General features: G+C 33.5%; 4 protein-coding genes across 11 annotated transcripts in view; 2 read left to right on the top strand and 2 right to left on the bottom strand.

The window, feature by feature from the left end:
- LOC124495839 (uncharacterized) overlaps positions 1 to 11,262 on the top strand; it is a 50,508-nt gene extending 39,246 nt beyond the window's left edge. For 7 of the 8 annotated variants that reach the window (XM_075733720.1, XM_075733723.1, XM_075733721.1 and 4 more), the window contains 9 exons: positions 140 to 645; positions 876 to 1,054; positions 1,260 to 3,360; positions 3,428 to 4,663; positions 4,746 to 5,491; positions 5,602 to 6,984; positions 7,050 to 8,211; positions 8,273 to 9,306; positions 9,378 to 11,262. In XM_075733720.1, the coding sequence (XP_075589835.1) occupies positions 140 to 645; positions 876 to 1,054; positions 1,260 to 3,360; positions 3,428 to 4,663; positions 4,746 to 5,491; positions 5,602 to 6,984; positions 7,050 to 8,211; positions 8,273 to 9,306; positions 9,378 to 9,455 (8,425 nt within the window). In that variant the 3' untranslated portion in view covers positions 9,456 to 11,262. The remainder of the gene's footprint in view (positions 1 to 139; positions 646 to 875; positions 1,055 to 1,259; positions 3,361 to 3,427; positions 4,664 to 4,745; positions 5,492 to 5,601; positions 6,985 to 7,049; positions 8,212 to 8,272; positions 9,307 to 9,377) is intronic. The other variant, XM_075733722.1, reaches the window with a different exon arrangement.
- A 712-nt stretch (positions 11,263 to 11,974) lies between these two features.
- On the bottom strand, positions 11,975 to 13,504 carry LOC124495845 (uncharacterized). Its single transcript, XM_047059280.2, has 2 exons — positions 12,951 to 13,504; positions 11,975 to 12,882 (listed from the first exon to the last, which is right to left on the bottom strand). Exons 1-2 carry the CDS (start codon positions 13,387 to 13,389, stop codon positions 12,566 to 12,568), a joined length of 756 nt encoding a protein of 251 aa, XP_046915236.2. The 5' UTR covers positions 13,390 to 13,504; the 3' UTR covers positions 11,975 to 12,565.
- A 199-nt stretch (positions 13,505 to 13,703) lies between these two features.
- Positions 13,704 to 20,128, top strand: brm (ATP-dependent helicase brm). Its single transcript, XM_075733719.1, has 7 exons — positions 13,704 to 14,020; positions 14,136 to 14,261; positions 14,357 to 17,152; positions 17,205 to 18,442; positions 18,513 to 18,918; positions 18,979 to 19,595; positions 19,674 to 20,128. Exons 3-7 carry the CDS (start codon positions 14,359 to 14,361, stop codon positions 19,836 to 19,838), a joined length of 5,220 nt encoding a protein of 1,739 aa, XP_075589834.1. The 5' UTR covers positions 13,704 to 14,020; positions 14,136 to 14,261; positions 14,357 to 14,358; the 3' UTR covers positions 19,839 to 20,128.
- On the bottom strand, positions 19,304 to 22,098 carry LOC124495843 (uncharacterized). The gene has a single exon (XM_047059276.2). The coding sequence runs from the start codon at positions 22,013 to 22,015 to the stop codon at positions 20,960 to 20,962; it is 1,056 nt and encodes a 351-aa protein (XP_046915232.2). The 5' UTR covers positions 22,016 to 22,098; the 3' UTR covers positions 19,304 to 20,959.
- Between the last annotated feature and the right edge of the window lie 354 nt (positions 22,099 to 22,452).

The following is a 22,452-nucleotide window of genomic DNA, read 5'->3' as shown; positions in this document are numbered from 1 at the left end:
TTTTTTTTTTTTTTGGTTGCTAAAATTTTGTTTTTCATTTCATTTTCTTTCTGGCCCATTTATTCGAATTCTATTTGTCTATTTTATTTGTTTTTTCGATTCTTACATCGTTTTCTTTTTTTTCCCCTAATGTTTCTAGGAACAAGTGCCTCATTCTCGATGAGAAGTATCAACATCATCATCAACAACAACAACAACAACGTCGTCACTATAATCAACAGCAACAGCAGTCAAATAATCAACAAAATCATCATCATAATCATCATCATTATAGCAGCATCAACAGCCACGATCACCATCCAAATCATCATCATCATCATCATAATAACGACCAACAACGACGACAGCGAGAAGAAGAAGAAAAAGATCAACGACATCAACAACAGCATCAAGAAGCTGAAATTGAAACTCGGCAACAACAACAACAACAACAGCAGCAGCGACAACATCGACGACGTGAACAAGAACATCATCGTGAAAATACTAAAAAAGACAGCGACGACGAAGAAAATTATATTGAAGAGTTAGCAGAGCTGATCTCGGCAGCAGGCAATTTTAATGAAATGAACTCACTATCGGTCAAGCCGGACAAGTGTGCCATATTACAGGAGACTGTTAAACAGATACAGAACATCAATAAACAAAGTAAGTAAATAAATAAATGGATTAGCTAGATCCATAATTTTTTTGTTTGTTTGTTTGTTTGTTTCAATTATATCCATTATGTTGTTGTTATTGAATAAAATTGAGACAACAACAACAACAACAACAACAACAATAAAAGAATTGGCTTTTGTGAAATATATATATTTTATTAATTTTTGTTTTTTTTTCACTAAATTTCACATTATATGATGTGACAATAAAAAATATAGATCTCACAACAGATGATCTTCAAGCATCGGAAGTCTCCTCATCAAAACCCAACATATTACCACCGGATCTAAATTCATTGCTATTGGATGCATTGAATTGTTTCCTATTCACATTGAATGCCGATGGTTATGTTGAATATATTAGTGAAAATGTTAACCAATATCTTAAATTCACTCAGGTATGTCTGTTTGCAAAATTATTAATTCAATTCAATATTATTATTAATTTTAATTGGCTTATTTTTTATTTTTTTTGCTAATCGATCTTTGTGTTTTTTTTGTTGTCGTTTTTTTTCACATATAAATTTTCTCCATCGACAATTTTATTCATCCTTCGATACATCAAAATTATTGATAATGAATTACAACAAAAAAAAATTATAGAGTGAAGTAATTAACAAGTCAATATTTGATATTTTACATCCAGACGATCATCCACGTTTCAATGCATTATTATTGCCAATGGCAATTGGCAACAATGGAAGACGACTATCTTCTAATAATAATAATAGTGTTAATAATTCTCAATGTTGGCCATCATCAACAACGGCCAGTAATAACATCAATTCTGGCACAAACAATAACAACACCAATTCATCATCATCATCATTATCCATGTTGGATCAATCGCAGATGATTCGAAACAACAACAATAATAATAATAATAGTTCATCATCAACATTGACAACTAATTCCAACAACTTTTCTTCATCATCGTCGTTGAATCAGAATTTATCGACAACGTCAACAAATAACACTTCCACATCGTTGTCTTCAAATCAATCACAACAACAGAATTCCATCCATATAACCGGTAATTTAGCTATTACAGCTACATCCGGCACTACAAGTAATGTGTCTTCGGGTTCAACCAATCAATCTGCCAATCTAGGTTCATCATCAGCATCAAATCCTAACAATACTTGCTCAGGATCAACCTCTTCATCATCTAGCTCATCATCATCATTAATTGGAACATTGGCCAGTTTGAACCAAAGCAGTAGCCATAATGAATTTAATTCATTCAATTCAAGATTTTTGGTCAAATCCGAAGGCCCAATACATTCAAGTGAAAATGATGACGAAGATGATGATGATTATGGTGATGACGATGAAAGCTTTGGTGATGATGATCTCTCCACACGTGATAATGATGATGGACATTTTTTAGATAATTTAAATTTCGATGATAATGAAGCATTGGCCCAAAATGATGATTCATCTGTATTGGATTCTGATTTAGCTGCTGTTTTAGATGCTGCACAAGCCGAATCATCATCATCGACAATATCAATGGGTAAATTAGACCATAATAATCAGGACATTGTGAAACAAAAACAACGTCTATTGTTGCTCAAACAACAAAAACGGAAACAAAAATTACAACAAAAACAAAAAGTATCATCTAATTTAGAATCATGTTTACCTCAATATGAATTGATGCAAGTGAACACTAGGTTCATTTCGAATTCTGAATCCAAACAAATAGATTCCTTGAGCACGACATTAAGTCTAAATAATTCTACATTTGTTGGATTCTCTGGTCCGAGTACTGCAGGTGGTCACCAAATGACGGAAGAATCGCGTGTATTATGTATTGCACGTCGTCTACCGAATTCGGAACAACATCCATCTGGAAATTCTGGTCAAACTAAATTTCAAATAAAGCATTTCAGTACACGTCTGGATATACATGGATGTATTAACTATGTAGACTGGTCGACAATGTCTTCAAATAATATTAATATACAGCGGCAAATATCCCACCTACGAAATAATCTAACAACAAATCGTTTATTTCATGATTCCGTACATAAAGATGATCTGAATAAGGTTCAACAACATCTAAAAGATGCCATTATTAATGCTGGTGGTTCATCACCGCCAGCCGTATCAAAGCTATATCGTCTTAAAGTTGGTCCTGATCAATATGCAAAAGTTTTGACAAAAACAAAATTATTAAAAAATAATTCCATGATGGCCAAGCATTCCATCTTTTTTGAACAGAATACATTATCACCAGTAAAAAAAGAGGAAGATGATCAATCAATGATTGAGAATCGAACAAATACGACTATGTCAGGCAATTTCAACAATGCTGGTGGTGGTGGTAATCATAATATTGGAACATCATCAAACACAACATTGATTGGTAATGAACAACCGAATCATACAACCAGTAGCAACGAGTCTCAGCAACAACAATCAACATCCTCCTCATCTCAATCTATATCGACGACAAATAATCCTCAACAACACGATTCGTCTACAACGCAACAACATTTGCATCAATTTTCATCATCGACATCATCCTCATCATCGTCAGCATCCTCTTGTGTTACATCATCTGGGATGATGAATTCAAATCATCTAATCACTACAAATCCAATGATGCAGAATCATAAATGGACAAATAATCCATTTCAACAACCTCAGGCTCCACCAGATTTATCATCATCATCAATGCAAATGCAACAATCAAATGGTAAGTAATTGATTCTATTCAATTCTTTTAATTTTCTAATATTTTTCAAATTCTAAAATCACATTAGTTGCCTGTTCATCAGCATCTCAATTCAATAATTCAATGACCACATTGACCTCATCATCATCTTCATCATCTACTGCTGTTTCAGCTACACCAACGGCAATTGATTTGAATCTTGATGATTTTGATGAAATGTTTTCGAATAGATGGGAATTTAGTGATACAACTCCATCATCAAATGCAATGATTCAACAACAAGAAGAGCCAACAACTACTGTTGAAAATATCGTCTTATCATCATCATCATTTTCATCATCTTCTTCAGGGAACCCTCGTCAAATTTATACATCCGTTCCTTTTACATCATCAATGTCGATGATGATTAATACAAGTGCCGGTAGTGGTAATCAACAACAAATGACGATGATCTCATCACATCCTCAAATGTTTTCATCATCAAATTCGACGATTGGTGGAAATAATTTGATACAACAAGGTATACACTCATCAATTGGAATTGGCCAATTAGGGCCGAACAACCAGCAACAAATGATTATGACCACTGCAAATAATAGTGATCATCATCAACAACAACAACAACAACATAGAGTGATGATGGATGATAAGCTCAGAAATTTGCTCACTAGTGATCCGAATTCCTCATTAGGTATTGGTACGCTAAATTCTGATCAGACTTCCGAATTCTCCTCAAATGACAATAATAATCTAAGTCATCAAAATAATAAGAACAATAAAACTAGTTCATCATTGCAACATTCATCATCAAATAATAGTAACAGTAGTGATAATATTTTACGTGAATTATTGGACAATGCAGATGATCAACTCAATGTTAGTGGTGGTAATGTAACGGGTGATATTAGAACGGGTAATCCAGAATCTGAATCCACTTTATTACATTTATCTGGATGTGGTGGCTCATCAACGATGACAACAAATACAACATCCATAGGATCGGCATCAAGTTTTGTTGATCTATTGAATGATACGAAATCTATGATTGTTAATTCAAGTAATCAATCAACAATGACAACAGCCACCAATACGACTGCTTCATCATCATCATCATCGAATAACATGTTGCGTATGTTACTAAATGATGATGATAGTGCCAAATTGGCTGCGAATCAATCAACACGTGGAATGAAATTAGCCAGTGTTAATAAGAATTCACAAAATGATGTTCTAATGGAACATTTGTTGAAAGATCAGCAACAACATCTACATCAAGATTCATCTAGCAACATTTCTGGAAATAATGGCCAGAAATTTATGTTTGGTATGTTTTGACAAATTCAATTTGTGTTTTTCATTGATTCTATAATTAATAATTTCTCTGGAATTTTATTTGACAAATACAGAATTAAACTCATTGCTTTCATCGAATAATGAAGATGTATCTATGCAACAACAACAACAACAACAACTACAACAACAACAACAACAACAACAATATAATTTCAATCCTAATAAAAGAAAATCACCTTTTGATCAAAATGATGTTTATCTGATGCAAGATTCCGAATCTAAACGTCTGGCAATCGTTTCAGCGAATATTACAACATCGACTACTTCGAACAATAGTATTGGTGTTAATACAGGAACATCACATCAATTATTGGCCTGTCAGAATCCAATGTTGGCATCAATGTTGGCCAAAACGCCTACATCATTACCAGAGGAAAAAATTCAAACAATTCCACCATCAATGATCTCATCGACACCGGACGTTAAATTACCACCCAATTTAGATAAGAAAATTATTCCAACGCCTCCAACTACAGGAGCAAATGTTAATCAATCATCGCAAATACAACAAACGCATTCGAATCAACATCTATCTCAACAACATCAGATTACGATACAGCAAGCTAATTTAATGCAGCAACAACAACATATCCAAGATATTCAATTACAAATTCAACAACAACAACAACAACAGCATCATATCGTTCAACAACATACTCAACAGCAACAACATTTAATTACAACGATTGGTCCTGGTGGTACTACCAGTTTGGTACCAGCACCTATAGCTATTAAATCTGGCCAACAGCAACAACAACAACAAATTCATCATACGAACCAAAGCCAATTACAGCAACAGGTAAGCAACAATTATCAATAAACAAATTGTTCATATTTCATGGATCGTTAAATTTGTATTTCCATTTTACGTTTCGTTTGAATGATTACACACACCCGAACAAAATATAGATTGCAGCAGGTGGAAATTTTGTTCAACGATTACAATTGAGACAGCAACAGATAAACAATAGTTCAGACCTACAACAATTGTTACAACAACAACAACAACAACAACCCGTTCTTCAGCCACAAGCAACTATGTCGGTTGGTCAACAAATTGTTCAACAACAAAAACTTCAATTAAAACAACAACAACAGCAGCAGCAACAACAACAACAACAAACCAGTACTGGTCAAAAAACAACAAATTTTTTGACCCAAATCCTTACAACAGCATCTGGTAATGCTGTACCATCATCTAATAATGTACCTGGTTCTGCTATGGCCACAGTCAATCCAATCAATGTTAATAATTGTGGTGCAATGATTTCAAAAAGTGGTATGTTAACATTAACAGCGACCACGAATCAACGTGTTACGATGCTTCGTAATTTTTCAAAAGTTCAACAACAACATGGAACCACAATGACAACGATTCAACCGCAATCTGTGACGCAACAACAACAACCAATTGGTGTTGGATTTATCCATACATTATCCGGTGGTCAACTGCAACCATCATCACAGCAACATACGATTGTGACACATCAACCAGCAGCTCAACAACAGATCTCAACGAATCCTCAACAGCATATTACAACAACGGCCCCAGTGATTACATCAGCTAATCATCATAACCAAAGTTCTAATAATAATAATAATGCTAGCCTGGTGAATGATTCGATCGATCTGGAAGATCCGGCATTGATTTCACAGATTTTGGATGAAGTAATCGAACTTCAAGATGATACAATGATTAGTGGCAATCAATCATCAACATCTTTGATCGTAAATAATGTTAATCAATTGAATAATAATCATACTAATAGTGGTACTGTTGGCGTTGGAAACGTGATGAATATCAATAATCAACCTTCATTGAGTTCATTGCTCTCGAATACAGCTAATATGGCAAGCGTTAGTGGTGGCAATGCTTGCAACATTACGACCACTGTAAATCGTCGTATTAACAATGATGATATCGATTTGATTGCATTCAATTTAGCAGATTCTTCTGGCAGTCTTGCACAACTCAATTCTACCACTACAAATGAACAACAAGCTATAAGTGAAATACGTAAAGAATTGATGAAAGTTGAAAATCAACAAAACGTCAGTTCATCAAATCATCAGATATTTTCATCGAATACATCACAACCACCTACACCTCAATCACCAATGTTGAATAATGTTATTGGTGGTCAATCATCAATTCAACAGCAACAACATTCGATTCTATCGCCTGGACAGCAGCAACAGGTACCACCACCGAATTATCAACCACCGCCATCCTATCCTCAGGTATCAAATACTTTCATCAATAACAATCCACAGCCACCTATCGGTTCACAGGTATTAGAAAATTCCTTTAATTTTTTTTTTGCCATTATTTTTATTTTGATTTTATTTCCACATAGGTTAATCGTATAATGCCCCAAAAGCAAACAACTATGCAACAATTGATGCAACAACAAAGAGCTAATGTTAGTATGATGAATGCTCGTATTGGACAACAACAACAACAACAATCGAATACAGCAGTTATGCAAAGAGTGGCTGCTATGCAGCAGGTACAGCAAGTTTCTGGAACCGGTAATACCTTTCTTGTTGGACAGACAACAACTACAACCAACACAGGTCAACAACAGCCACAAATCCAATTAGTACGAATGCCCAAAGGAACGATTAATTCGGGAGTGACCGGAACACAAGCTATTGTTCTTGGACAGGGACCACCTAATTTGAATGTTGCTCATAAACGATTATTAATGCATCAAGAACAACAAGATTTCAATGTTAAACCATCCGATGGAGGATTCGATATAAATGGATTAAATTCGATCAATAACACTGTAGCACCCAATGTTCAGATTACTGTCAAACCTCGACAAGCTCTGCCATCACAGCAACAAGCAACAGTTCAACAGGACGTAATTGTTACACAAATGTCACCAAGATATGTAATTGGTGGTAATAATAATACTAGCGGTAACATTCAAGTGCCTTCTACACCGCCCATACTACCTCAATCTCCAGCACCATGTCCTGCACAAGTTCTTAGTCCAAGTCCTGTACAAGGTCCAACTTCCGGTGGTGTTGTATCTAGTTCTGCTGTTTTACGTAATAATGGCCCATCATCTTATAATCATAGCGCTTCATATGCTACTAGTCCACAAACGACATTAGCGACTGGTGGTGGTCAACAAGTTCCATCACCATTTTCGTCAACAAATCATATGTCGCCAGGACATTTTGTTGCTGGTAATTCCAATATGTCTACATCGGCATCACCATCACCAGCACCACCACAATCTCCAATGTTGGTACAATCACCACAATCAGTAAATAATCAACAACAACAGCCAATCACACAGATTAGTTGGCAACAACAAGCATCACCAGCTGCAACTACTTCGAATCGACTTTCATCCGGCAATAATCATAATGTACCATCACCGGCTCAACAAGTCATGTCACCATCAGGACCGACTACAATGCCTAAATCTCCGGTTACAACTCCTAATCTAGTATCGATACAGCAACAATCAAATCCGATGTTAAATGCTCAGCTTTCTGGTGGTAATTATTTTTTTAATCTGGATTAATATATTAAAATTAAATATATCCATCTTTTCTATAGTAGGACTTCAAAGATTTGCCCGTTCTACACGTCAACAAGGACCTCGTTTTTTCCCATCAAGACAAGGCCAATTTGCAATGCAAACTGTTCAACAACAACCACAAAACAACGGAGATTTAGCGCAACAATTTGCTGGCCAACAAACTCATCATCATCATCAACAACAACAGCAGCAACAACAACCGATGACCATACCGAATATTCAACATTTAATACAACCACGACGATTGACATTACGAATGCCTATACAAACACAACAAATTCAACAGCAGCAACAACAATCATTCACAATTAATACTCAAACGAATGTCAAATTATCGATACAATCCCAACAAAAAATAACGGCCAGTGTTGTTGATAATAGTTTTGTTGGTATTAGTGGTGCTAATAATGGCAATACAATTAGTTCGGCTTCGTCTATGTTCTCTCAACAACAACAACAACAGCCACAAATATCTCAACAAATCAATCTTAATGATCTATCCGGATTCGATAATCTCGATGGATTAGTCAATGTTACCACATCTACTGGAAATAATGCATTATCAGTGAATGATAACCGTTTATCAACATCATCATCGGTCAATAATCCCAATAATAAACCAACATCTGATTATGTGAAACAAAAATTGAATTCATTTGTTAGTGAACGTAGTAGTAATGTACAACAGCAACAACATCAAGTAATATTACAACAACAACAACAACAGCAGCAGCCACAAACACCCGTGCCAACAACATCACAGCAACAGATTCTTATACAACAACCAAATACACCTCAACAATCAACACCGAATAATTCAACATCACTATCATTGGACGAAACATCATATGTCGAATTTGAGGATTCATTTTTTGATCAATTTGTTGAAACATCTAATTCGAATCAGATGTCATTGTCGAATACAGCTAGCACAAACAGTATTAATATGGTGACAATCACCGGTAATAATCAATTACAGCAAGAATCATTAGGACAACAAATAGTTGGCAATAATAATGATTCGACGACAATTGGTCGCAGCACTTCTATGGTAAGTTTTTTTTGTAAATTAATTCAATTTTGTTTCTAAATATCAGATTTATATTCACCTTTATTTTGTAGGATAATGATCAAAATCAAAGATCCAATACGGAAAGTTTATTACAACGATTATTATCACATGATAGTGGCAATAGTTGAATGATATCATATCCGAAACTTTCCGGAAGAGATTCATCCATTTTTTTTCGTAAATTACCTCCCCAATCACATTTGCTCATCCATTGGATTTCAATCTGAAATTTTTCATTTCATTTTGCATTGAAATAATCATGGTAGAAATCGCCATTATCATTATCATCATCGTTATCCATCATGTGACAATTAAGTCATTCATCATGAATGATGTGACATTTTTTCCCCTTTTTGTCTTGCCTTAAGTTTTTATCCCTTATCTGTTCGAATTCGAACGTTGGCTGTGTTGAGATTCATAAATGATATATATATATTCATCAATCATCATCAAATATTATAGTGAATATATAACTAAAGAAAAATTTTTTTTTCTTTCAAAAATTCTTCTGAATCGTTTGTTATTTTTTTTTGTCTGTCTGATGTGATCATTTTTTTTGTGTTTTTAGATTTCAATTGTCAATTTTATTTTCATTTTTTTCCTGCTAAAATCTCATCTTTTTGTTTAAGTCTATCTGTGTTCTTTTTTTTCCTTTTTTTAATTTGTAACATTTTTATTGATTATTATTATTGACATTTTATTACATCATCAACATACGCCACGTCATTAAATAACTAAAATGATTTCAATCCATTTCTATACCATTATTATTACAAACAAAGATAAAGTGTTTTTTTTCGTTTGGGTTTGTTGACATTATTATATTAATTGTTGTTGTTGTTGTTGTTAATGATGATGATGATGTCGATGTGTTGTCATCGTTGTTGCCGTCTTGGACTATTGAAGAATAAAACAAGAGATCCAAGCAAAAAAAAAATTGTAAATCCCAATCCTGTAGGCACAAAATCTCAAGAATTATTTGCTAGCCTCATCATTTGTAGATACGAAAATTGTTTTTTCTATTCAAAAACAAGCAAAAAAAAAAAAAATCCGATTTCATCCATCATACACACACACACACAGTAAAACAAAAAATATTTTGTAACATGTTGTGAATCATGAATCATAGTGATCACACGAATCTCAAGAATTTTTATCATTTCAAACAAATTTTTCAATTGCTCCTTGTACCTCATAAATTCATCACATGAAAAAATCATCATCATCATCATCATCATCATTTGACCATTATCAATTAACCATCCGGAATCAAATCCATCCATAAAACATTAGATTGTTTTTGTTTCGTAACCATCGTCATAATCATCATCTGAACATTTTTCCTTAAAAAAACATACACACACACAAACGAAAATTTCGTAAAAGAGAAAAATTTTATCATTATTGATCTATTGAAATGATTATTATTATATATATTCTTATTATTATTATTCACATTGATCTATAAATAATATACAGATGGAAATATGATGGACCTTTGAATATCTATATATCTTTTTGTTATTGGATGTTGTTTGTTCATTTGTTTGTTTGTTTGTTTGTTTTCAGCCATTGACAAAGAATTTAATTACAAAAACAAAAAAATAAGAGCGAAAAAAAAATATTCTACATTTGAAACAAAACAAAAAAAACAACAAACGAACATTATTGATTATTGATTACTTGAGAAATTCTATATTTGATTGATTGAAAAGAATTTATATTTTCGTGGCATACACACCAACAAACACACACACACAAACCTTTCCACATTTATTGATTGTTTATTTGTAATATAAATTCATATTTTATTTTTATTAATTGATTATCAACAACAAGAGTCCTCACACTAACAAACAAACAAACAAACACACACACTCACACACACACATCCATGTATTTCCCATAAATAAGAATGACATGACGAGGATCTCATCAATCTTTTTTTTTTTCTCTTCTCTTCTCTTTACATATTTTTATTCCAGTCGTTTGTATCATTCATTGTTTCTCATGATTGAAAAGCATCTCATTATTATTATTATTATTATTTTTTTCTGTTCATTTCATTTTATTCATTATTTTCTTTTTGTTCAATAATTATTATTCTTGATTCTTGATTCTTGATTCTTTTCTCACACACACACACACACATTCATCTTCATAGACACATATATAAACATATACAACAAACAAACAAACAAACAATTAACGTTCAAATAAACAAACGAATGAGAAAAGCTATATATTATTATTATTATAAATTTTTGAAAGAAGAAAATAAATAAATAAATAAAAAAAAATTATTGAAATGAAACTTGAAATTTTAACTTTTAACTTGAAAAAGAAAAAAAATATCATCATCACTATGGGTATTTGAATGGGATGTGGATTTTTTTCTTTTTTGTTTTGTTTTATACATTTGGCTCAATCAATTTGTTTGAACAACCACAAAGAATGTACTCATGAAAAATCAGTCGTTTATTGATGATTGATAATGTTTAAGATTTAATCATCATCAAATGTAATAATAATGTGTAATGTGTAAGAAAAAATAAAACGTAGTCAAAGATTATATAGCCACCATTGTCGTGTATATATTTTACAAAAAATTTTGCCATCCTTTAAATATCGACAATAATCTTACAATACACATCTGATTGACGATTAACAATTGAATTCTGTTTTTGTGATTTAATTTATGAACCATAAAAAATATATATCTGATGATAATATGATTTTATACATTACAAATTGATAAATGTTTTACATTAATAGTATTGAATCATATTTAGATTCATTTCAACGTAAAATTCAACAATTTCGCCATTGGTTATTACATTCACGATGGGCATTATTGGCTGCATTTATTATTTGTTCATTCATTATAATATGTTCAATCATCATTGTTTGGTCGATTGTGGAACAAAAAAATTTTCAAAAAGCAGAACAGGATGAAATAATGCTTATTACCTCTGAAACGACAACTACGGCCAGGCGGCGTATTTTGGAACATACGACGCAAATGTTTATGACCACTGAATTTGATTTAAACAATAACCATTTCGATATCAAAAAACTTTGTGATAATTTATGTAAACATGATCCAGAATTGGGTGGACAACTTTGTGATTGTGATGAACCACCAATGAATGGTTATCATGCTAAGCAATGAAAAATATGCAACCTCAAAAAAAAGAAGATAAGATTTTGGATTGTTTGCAGGACAAACAGCCAAATATCAACATGTTTTAGTTTGTGAATTTAATATGATAAAAATTGTATTAGTGGTAGAAGCATCGTTATTCGATACAGATTGCTCTGGTAATTTCATAATTATTGAAGAATCTTCGATGGTTGTATTGTCGTTTTTTGTTGAATGCTCCACAAAATGTTCGGATATATCGACGGGAAAATCTATATCATTATCATCATCATCACTATTTTCAGTTATTGTTTCTTCCTTTTCCGATTTGCTGTCTAATTTCAATTTATAATATGAATGATCACGATTTTCTCTATATAAAGCCCATAATTTTCGTGCTTCTTTGTTTTTAACTTGGATATTTGAACAAAAAAAAAAATTAAAAAATTAAATTTCATCAAAATCAAATCATCAAACTTACGGGATTGTTTTTTATTGCCAATTTCAATACCATTTCTTCTACAGAAACTAAACACCCAAGTAGGACGAGCACAAAATTGCTGTGAGGTAAGACCGAATTTGTTACGAGCTAAACTTAAAGCCAATCGACGGATATCACAGGTTCGTATTCGATTCGACATTTCCGTTGTTTTTGATTGTTCATCACGATGTTTTTGTTGTTCGGCTATTATAATTGTTTTCAATTCTTCTTCCAATTGTGGATGACGTGCACGTGAATATCGCAATGATCGTAATGTTTCAGGCATAGCTTCAATGATTGTTTTATTTTTTCGCCAAAATCTTATATTCGATTCGGCCACATTAAATTGTTTTTCAGCTGAACGATTACCATGTTTTTCGGCATATTTAATCACTTGAAGTTTTTTATTTGCAGTGAATGAACGTCGTATTTTACCCATTGATAATAAAAATAAAAGTTTATGAAAAAAAAATCATCAAAATGAATAAAATTTCAAAAAAAAGAAAAAATTAAAAAATCATTTATATTGAATTGAATAGATGAAAATTTTAATCAATTTTTATCGATACCATCGATATGTATGTGAGAGTGTTATCCATTGTACATGAATTATAGTGAAACGCCCTTCACATTGTTCGATGCATCGAGCTATACGCTAATACACCTTTGTACGCATGCTTGTGGCCAATAAAGGACACACACACACAACGATATACCGGTAATGTTTTAGCTGCTTCTCTCTCTCTCACACCACACACACACGTACATGTAACGCGTTCTATCAAGTCAAAAGCTACACAATAAAGATCCATTTTTTTTTTTCATTCTGAAAAAAGAAAATCTTTTCTAATCAAAATTGGATTTCAATTCCATTTCGCTTCATTTGAAACATGCATAAATTTTGTATATATTTGATTTATTTATAATATGGATATTTAAATCATCATCATCAGAATTATTAGAATAATAATTCTTGATAGAATGATACGTCATTTAATGACGGACAACCAACGAAGCAAACAAAAGATTCAGCTCAGCATTTTTTTTTTTTTGGAGGGGCCATTTATTTAGTGAGTATAATTGTGTTTGCCTGATGTGTTTCATGAATTGTATTGAAAATTTTTCTGTTCATTTTCGCTCGATTTTGTTGTGTACGGAAATTTCGGAATTATTATTAATTAGCAGTAAAATATCTGTAGATACCTAACGTCGAATCGATTCTGGGGTCGCATATCGGTGTGTGTGTGTCTTGAAACGACTCACACAATTTCTGTTGTAATTGTCATTCATATATTCAAAATTCTAAATTAAGTATGTAATGTAAAAAAAAAATCTTTATGATCATCATTCAATATGTTTTAAATAAATTTTTTCTAACATAGTCTTTTTTATAATTTATTGACAAGAAATGGATGAAAATTCAAACAGTTCTCAGGGTGCAGTCCCAGTGTCATCACAATCTGGTGTACCACAACCTTCTCCTGGACCTTCCCCATCATCAATTCCCGCTTCCTCACAACCTCAGATAATTCCTCCTGGACACCATGTCAATACTGGAATGATGCCACCACCACCTCCTGGACAACATCCTCATCAACAATTACCCCCATCTCATATGCAACAAATTCCTCCTGGTATGAATCATGGACCACAACAATCACATAATCCTCAGCAACCATATTCAATTGCACCACAACAACATCATCCTTATGGTCCACCACCACAACAAACTTGGTTACCACCGCCACCTAATTCTGCGATGGCACCATCTCCTCAACATCGTAACATGAATCATCATGGCGGAATAGGTCCTCAACCTCCAAACCAAGGCAAACCTATGCCACCAATGGCTGGACCACCGCAACAACCAGGTCCACCATCGTCTACTCCTCACGGAAATTATTCAACGCCACCACCTCAATCACAGGGTGGAGCATACAGTTATCCTGGGCAGCATATCACCAATGGAGAATATGGACAATCACCCCAACAACAAGGTGGTAATGCTGGTGGATATCCTGCACCTATTACTGGTTACGGTGGCATACCAAATCCTGATGCGAAATTTGCGGCTCATCAATTGCATCAATTACGGCATCAAATTGTAGCATATCGATATTTGGCACGAAATCAACCAATACCCGAACAAGTTAGTATGGCATTACAGCATTCAGGAAAACGTTCCCTGCAATTTCCTCCTCAATCACCACAAATGCATCAGCAACAGCAACAACATGGAGGATGGCCTCGTCCACCAACTCCATCCACACCTGATATAATTCATCAACAACAACAGCAAAGACCACAAACTCCACAGCAACAAGGTCCACCTAATCAAATAGCACCACCATCATCATCGGGTGGTTATAGCATGAATGGCGGGCCAATGCCCATGAAGCCAACGGGTATGATTCCTTCACAGCCATTGCAAATGAATGGTCCTTCTGTGCAACTACCCAATGTTCCATCTGCTGGTTCTGGTCCAATTATGAATGGTGGCGCCGGAATGATAGCAGGTCCTGAACAACAACCAGGTGTACATCATGGTCACCATCCTGGACCACATCATCCACCACAACATCAATTTCCGCCACATTGGCGCCCTGGAGCAACAACAGGTGGACAACCACAGCCGCCACCTCCCCCATCTCATCAACCGCCAACCATGAATGAACGCGATATGAATGCATATCATGCAATGGCATCACAACTTCAACAGCCTAAACTAACTCGTGTAACTCCAGTGGCCAAACCAGCCGGTCTGGATCCAATTGAATTAAAAAAAGAGCGCGAAAACTGTATTGCACAACGTATTGCTCATCGTATTCAAGAGCTGCAAGACTTAGCCGCAAATATTCCCGAAGATTTACGTATTAGTGCTATGATTGAATATCGAGCATTACGATTGTTAAATTTTCAGAAACAATTACGTGCCGATGTGATTGCTTGTATGCGACGCGATACAACGCTTGAAACCGGACAAAATCCGAAATTATATCGTAAACCTAAACGTATTGGTCTACGTGAAGCAAGAATTACTGAAAAATTGGAAAAACAACAAAAACTTGAACAAGAACGACGTCGTAAACAAAAACATCAGGAATATATTAGTGCTATTTTGCAACATGCCAAAGATTTCAAAGAATATCATCGTAATATTCAGGCCAAGATCGGTCGTGTTAATAAAGCTGTTGCTGTTTATCATGCTAACACAGAACGTGAACAGAAAAAAGAACAAGAACGAATCGAAAAAGAACGTATGCGACGTTTAATGGCCGAAGATGAAGAAGGTTATCGAAAATTGATTGATCAAAAGAAAGATAAAAGGTTGGCATTTTTGTTATCGCAAACCGATGAATATATTCGTAATCTTACCGAAATGGTACGACAACACAAAGAAGAACAAAGAAGGAAAAGTAAAGAACGACGTAAAGTACGAAAGAAGAAAAAGAAAAATGGGGTAGAAGGTGAAAATAAAGAAAATAAGGATGGAACTAAAAATTTACCGGATGGCGCTTTCGATGAAAATAGTCAAGGAGGTGAACTTCGTGTTAATGTTATCGAAACCGAATCGGGCAAATTATTAACCCGACAAGATGCACCATTAGCATCGGAATTAGATCAATGGCTTCAAGAACATCCTGGATGGTCTGTTGCTCCTAAATGTGAAAAACAACCGGGAGAAAGTGGTGATGCCGGTGGTGATTCAGAATCCGAATATGAAGAAGCTACCGAATCGGAGACCGATGATGATGAAAAATCTAATCAAGATTCTCAAATGAAAAATAATGGTGATGGTGAAAATAGTTCCACAGCAACATTAAAACCTACCCCACAGATTTCGGCTGAAGATGATGAATACAAAGGTGGTGATGATCAAGTTAATTATTATAATATTGCTCATGGTATCCGAGAACGTATTACTGAGCAATCATCATTGTTACGTAATGGAAAATTAAAAGAATATCAGATTCATGGTCTTGAATGGTTGGTCTCATTGTATAATAATAATTTGAATGGTATACTTGCTGATGAGATGGGTCTGGGTAAAACAATCCAAACGATTGCATTAATCACTTATCTAATTGAAAAGAAGCGTAACAATGGTCCATATTTGATTATTGTTCCATTATCAACTATGTCGAATTGGATGTTGGAATTTGATCGTTGGGCTCCTACAGTCATCAAAATCCCTTATAAAGGTAAAGTATTTTATATTTATTTTCACTGTTTTTTTTTAAAGTTTGTTTTTAGGTTCACCCGGAGCTCGTAGAGATTTATCGACCAATTTGAAATCAAATAAATTCAACGTATTATTGACTACATATGAATACATAATCAAAGATAAAGCAGTACTAGCCAAAATAAAATGGAAATACATGATTATCGATGAAGGACATCGTATGAAGAATCATCATTGTAAATTGACGCAAATTTTGAATACACATTATACTGCTCCTCATCGAATTCTTTTGACCGGTACACCATTGCAAAACAAACTACCGGAATTATGGGCATTGTTGAATTTTCTTTTGCCTTCAATCTTTAAATCATGTAATACGTTTGAACAATGGTTTAATGCGCCGTTTGCAACCACTGGTGAAAAGGTTGAATTGAATGAAGAAGAAACTATTCTTATTATTCGCCGTCTTCATAAAGTACTCCGGCCATTTTTACTACGACGTTTAAAAAAAGAAGTAGAATCACAGTTACCGGATAAAGTTGAATATGTAGTCAAGTGTGATATGAGCGCACTTCAACGTTATTTATATCGCCATATGCAAAGTAAAGGTGTCCTTTTGACCGATGGTTCCGAAAAAGATAAAAAAGGCCGTGGTGGAACCCGTACATTGATGAATAGTATCATGCAATTGAGAAAAATTTGTAATCATCCATTCATGTTTCAACAAATTGAAGAATCTTATGCCGAACATTTGGGCTTAAGCGATCGTATTGTCTCAGGTCCTGATCTTTATCGTGCGGCTGGCAAATTTGAACTTTTGGATCGTATCTTACCTAAATTCAAAGCCACAAATCATCGGGTGCTTCTTTTCTGTCAGATGACAACTTCCATGACCATTTTGGAAGATTATTTTAATTATCGATCGTATCAATATCTAAGATTGGATGGTACAACCAAAGCTGAAGATCGTGGTGTCCTCTTGTGTAAATTCAATGCACCTGGTTCTGATTATTTTGTTTTTCTTCTTTCTACTCGTGCTGGTGGTTTGGGTTTAAATCTACAGGCAGCCGATACTGTCATAATTTTCGATTCAGATTGGAATCCACACCAAGATCTTCAAGCACAAGATCGTGCTCATCGTATTGGTCAAAAGAATGAAGTACGTGTATTGCGTTTGGTTACCGTCAATTCAGTTGAAGAACGTATTTTAGCTGCCGCTAAATATAAATTAAACCTTGATGAAAAAGTCATTCAAGCTGGCATGTTTGATCAAAAATCTACTGGATCTGAGCGAAAGCAATTTCTACAGGTATTTTTATCTTTGATTAATTTATTCAGAATTTAAATTTTTTATTTAATCAAAAAAAATCATTTCATAGGCAATTTTACAACAAGACGATGGTGACGAAGAAGATGATGAGAATGAAGTACCAGATGATGAAACCATCAATCAAATGATCGCTCGTACAGAAGAAGAATTCGAATTGTTTCAAAAGATGGATTTGGATCGTCGTCGTGAAGAGGCACGAAATATAAAACGTAAACCACGATTAATGGAAGAATCAGAACTACCATCATGGCTTTTGAAAGATGATTTCGAAGTAGAACGTTTGGCCAATGAAGAAGAAGAAGATAAACTATTTGGTCGAGGTTCACGTCAACGGAAAGAAGTTGATTATTCTGATTCACTTACCGAACGTCAATGGTTGAAGGCCATTGAAGATGGTAATTATGATGAGATCGAATTCAACACGGGTGGTAAATCAAGACGACGTAAATCTAAAAGTGGGTATACTCTCAATTATTGATAATGTTGAATTCTTAATCAATTTTTCTTAACCACAGGTGGCAAACGACGACGAATTGATGATGATGATGACGACGATGATGAGGATGATGAAAAGCCTAAAAAGAAACGTGGTCGTCCAACGGTTGAGAAAAATCCTCCCAATCCACCTAATTTAATGAACAAAATGCGTCGAATCATCCACGAGATTGTGAACTTTAAGGTTCCTGATCCTGAAGCGTCGCCACAACCAGAAGATGTTGAAAACAAAGACAACAATGATGAATCTGGTATGGCATATCGGCATATTGCTGATGCATTCATGGAACTGCCATCTAGAAAAGAGTTGCCGGATTATTATGAACTTATTCGGCGACCATTGGATATTAAAAAAATTCGTTCACGTATTAATAATCATAAATATCGTTCATTAGAAGAACTTCGTGATGATTTCATTCAAATGTGTCAGAATGCGCAAACATATAATATGGAACAATCGCAAATATATGAAGATTCGCTTATGTTGCAGAAAATTTATGATGAAGTTACCGAAAAAGTTGAAGCCAAAGAAGCAGCGGCTGCTGCAGCTGCCTCTGCAAGAGGAATTAGTGCTGGAACTTCCGGTGCAAATACAACCGGTTGTGATACCGATCAAGGTGATGATGATGACGATTTGGTAAGTTTTTCCGATTTGTGATTGAAAATGTGTTTCCATTTAAAATTTAATCATTTTTTAAACTTATTTAATTCATAGATTGATGACTCTGATGAAGACGAAGATGAAGATGAAGAAGATTTGCCTAAGAAAAAGAAGAAAACATCTTCCACCGGTCGTACACCTGGTCGGCCAGGAAGACAAGCCAAAACCAATTCTAAACGCTACATATCCGATGATGACTCGGATGATACTGATGAATGATGTTCTTATTATTGTATATTCAAAAAAAGGATTTTTTTCATCTCTAAATTCATTTATATTGCCTATAATATCATTTTATTTCATATTTAATACGTAAACATGGATTAACGTAACGACAAAAAAAATGCATGACTTTATCTTTTTTGAGTGTTATTTACGAGAAATGGATGAAATTTAATTGTGTAAATACTAGCTTATTAATATTAAAAAAATGCACTATGAATGATACTTATATCTTTTTATTGTCTAAGATCACTGATTAAATAGTATACGCAGTATTTTTTTAAAAAGAATACGTGGAATTTGTTTCCGAGTTAATAATGGTTTTTTTTGTTATTCTTTTATTTTGATATTGTCTATCCATCAATGTTTTTACCATTTTTACAAAAACGAAAATGCAATTATTATTCATATTATTTGTATTTTATAAACTTTTTTCTATGAAATATATGGTCCATGGTGATGAAAACGTGAATTCACTGATTACGCAATACAATGTTTATCAATCAACAATTTTAATTAAAAAAGCCGAGCTGATTATCAAAGCAATCAAGCCTGCATGTCGAGTATTGATGGAGCCAATTTCACATTCATGTAAGGTTGAATTTGAATCTACGTTTAACTATACAAAAAATATTCTTTTTGATAATGATCACCATGGCGATGTTCGTTTACATTTTCAGCAATCATTTTGCTGTGCTTTAAGTCATTATAATGATTGCGTGATGAAATCAATCGAAAGGATCAACACATATTCATTGGATTTCTGTGATGAGATTGATGTATTAAGTGTCGAATCGATTCTGATTGGATTGGATAAACAATATGAAACACAAAATTCGTCTGATATGATTATACGATGTCCAAAAAATATTTGGTCACAAATTAAATGTAATAATTTTTATTTCGATCGCAACTTTTATATTCTGTTTATTACAACATTGGGAATGGCTACAGTGTTGGTAGCATTATCACTTTCGTCGTACACATTTTATTTAACATTAAAAAAACGTATCACATTTAAATCTGAAACTAGCGAAAATGAAGGTTTAATGAATATTTTTACTAAATGAATTTTGATTAAAAATAAATTAATACATATGGTGAAATTTTTATAATAATCAACATTCTAAACCGTTTTTCTTTGCAAAAATTATCGAATTTTTTGATTCATTTTCAAAGCGTTTTTGTAAAACTAAATTTGATCGATATAGTGGAATGAATTTTTCCACCATCCATCGATGCATCCATTTCTCATCCGAAGCCAGTGATCTTTTTCCATTCGAATCACTTTCAATCAATTGAAGATAATATTCGGGCACATAATATTTACCAGTATTGATGCTTACTATATTAGGATATCGTATGTGACGTAAACAATATAGTTCCCACATTTCTTTCTCATTTCGACCGGATGGTAATGATAGATTGAAATTTTGCTGCCATAATTCCGAATGTTCACAATCACGGCCAATTTTTTTCGCATAAGAGAATGCTAATGATAGTTGTTCATTTTTTATTGATTTTAATCCATCACTGTTATTCAAAAAACGATGATAAATCTGAACGAATTCATCAATAACAGATGTGTTCAACTTGGCTAAATTTGTTTGATTTCTGGTCATTAAGAGTTGTTGATACAGATCAATAGAATGTGGCCAACAATCCTGATCATAGATAATCGGATATTGAGATTCATCAACACAATAATGATAAAATAATGATAAATCATCTTGTTTATAACAAAATGAAACATTTGCAGAATTTAATTGTAAATGATTCAACCATTTGAGATCGGTACTCATTAAAATAAGATTGTCATCATCATCCGAAGTGTTGGCGTTTTTATGACGTATGTAGCCAACATTTTTTCTTATAATTTGATCCATATGAATCCATGAATCATCCGTAAATCGATCAGAAATGGAATTTGTTGATATTATCAATGGCTTAAGAATAAATAGATGAATTATAAATAGAAATAAAATCAAAACTAATGCTCCTAATAATGAGAATATGATTCGATCATTTTGATTTGTTTTTTTATTAAAAGAAAACAAATCATATTCAACTGATAAGGCATTATTTCTTCTCGAATAATCGGTTCTTCTTGGAATAACAGCCATCTCTAAAGATGTTTCAGATGGTTGATGATCAGATAAATTTTTGTTTACCATTTTTATGTTGTGTATGATTTAATCAATATATTTTTTTTATTACTTCAGATGAAAATCATTTTCAATCGTTTTGTTGAAATGGGTATTTGCTGTTTCTATTTCTACCATTATTTAAAAAATAAAGTTCAACGTCAAGCTAAATATATGTTGTACATATGGGTTTCATCAATCCGCTCTGAACATCTGAACTTTAAAATCTTGATCATGAATACAACGACAATTAGTCGATGTAACGAATTCTATAGAATTACTATAATTGTTAAACAAATATATTGGTTTATTGTAAATAAAAATTTATTTTTGATACCGTCAGATTACTACTGACACTTTTTTGACGTTTTTGTTTCACCTTCGAAGTCTTTCGAGTTTGTCTATTTGATTTTATCTTTTCACTGGATCGTCGTTTAGTCGCAGAATTATTTATCGATGAAATTTTA

The sequence above is a fragment of the Dermatophagoides farinae genome, chromosome 8 (genome assembly GCF_024713945.1).
Source record: "Dermatophagoides farinae isolate YC_2012a chromosome 8, ASM2471394v1, whole genome shotgun sequence".
NCBI lineage: Eukaryota > Metazoa > Arthropoda > Arachnida > Sarcoptiformes > Pyroglyphidae > Dermatophagoides > Dermatophagoides farinae.
The sequence above is the reverse complement of the archived record's forward strand: the minus strand, read 5'-3'. Positions and strand labels throughout refer to the sequence as shown.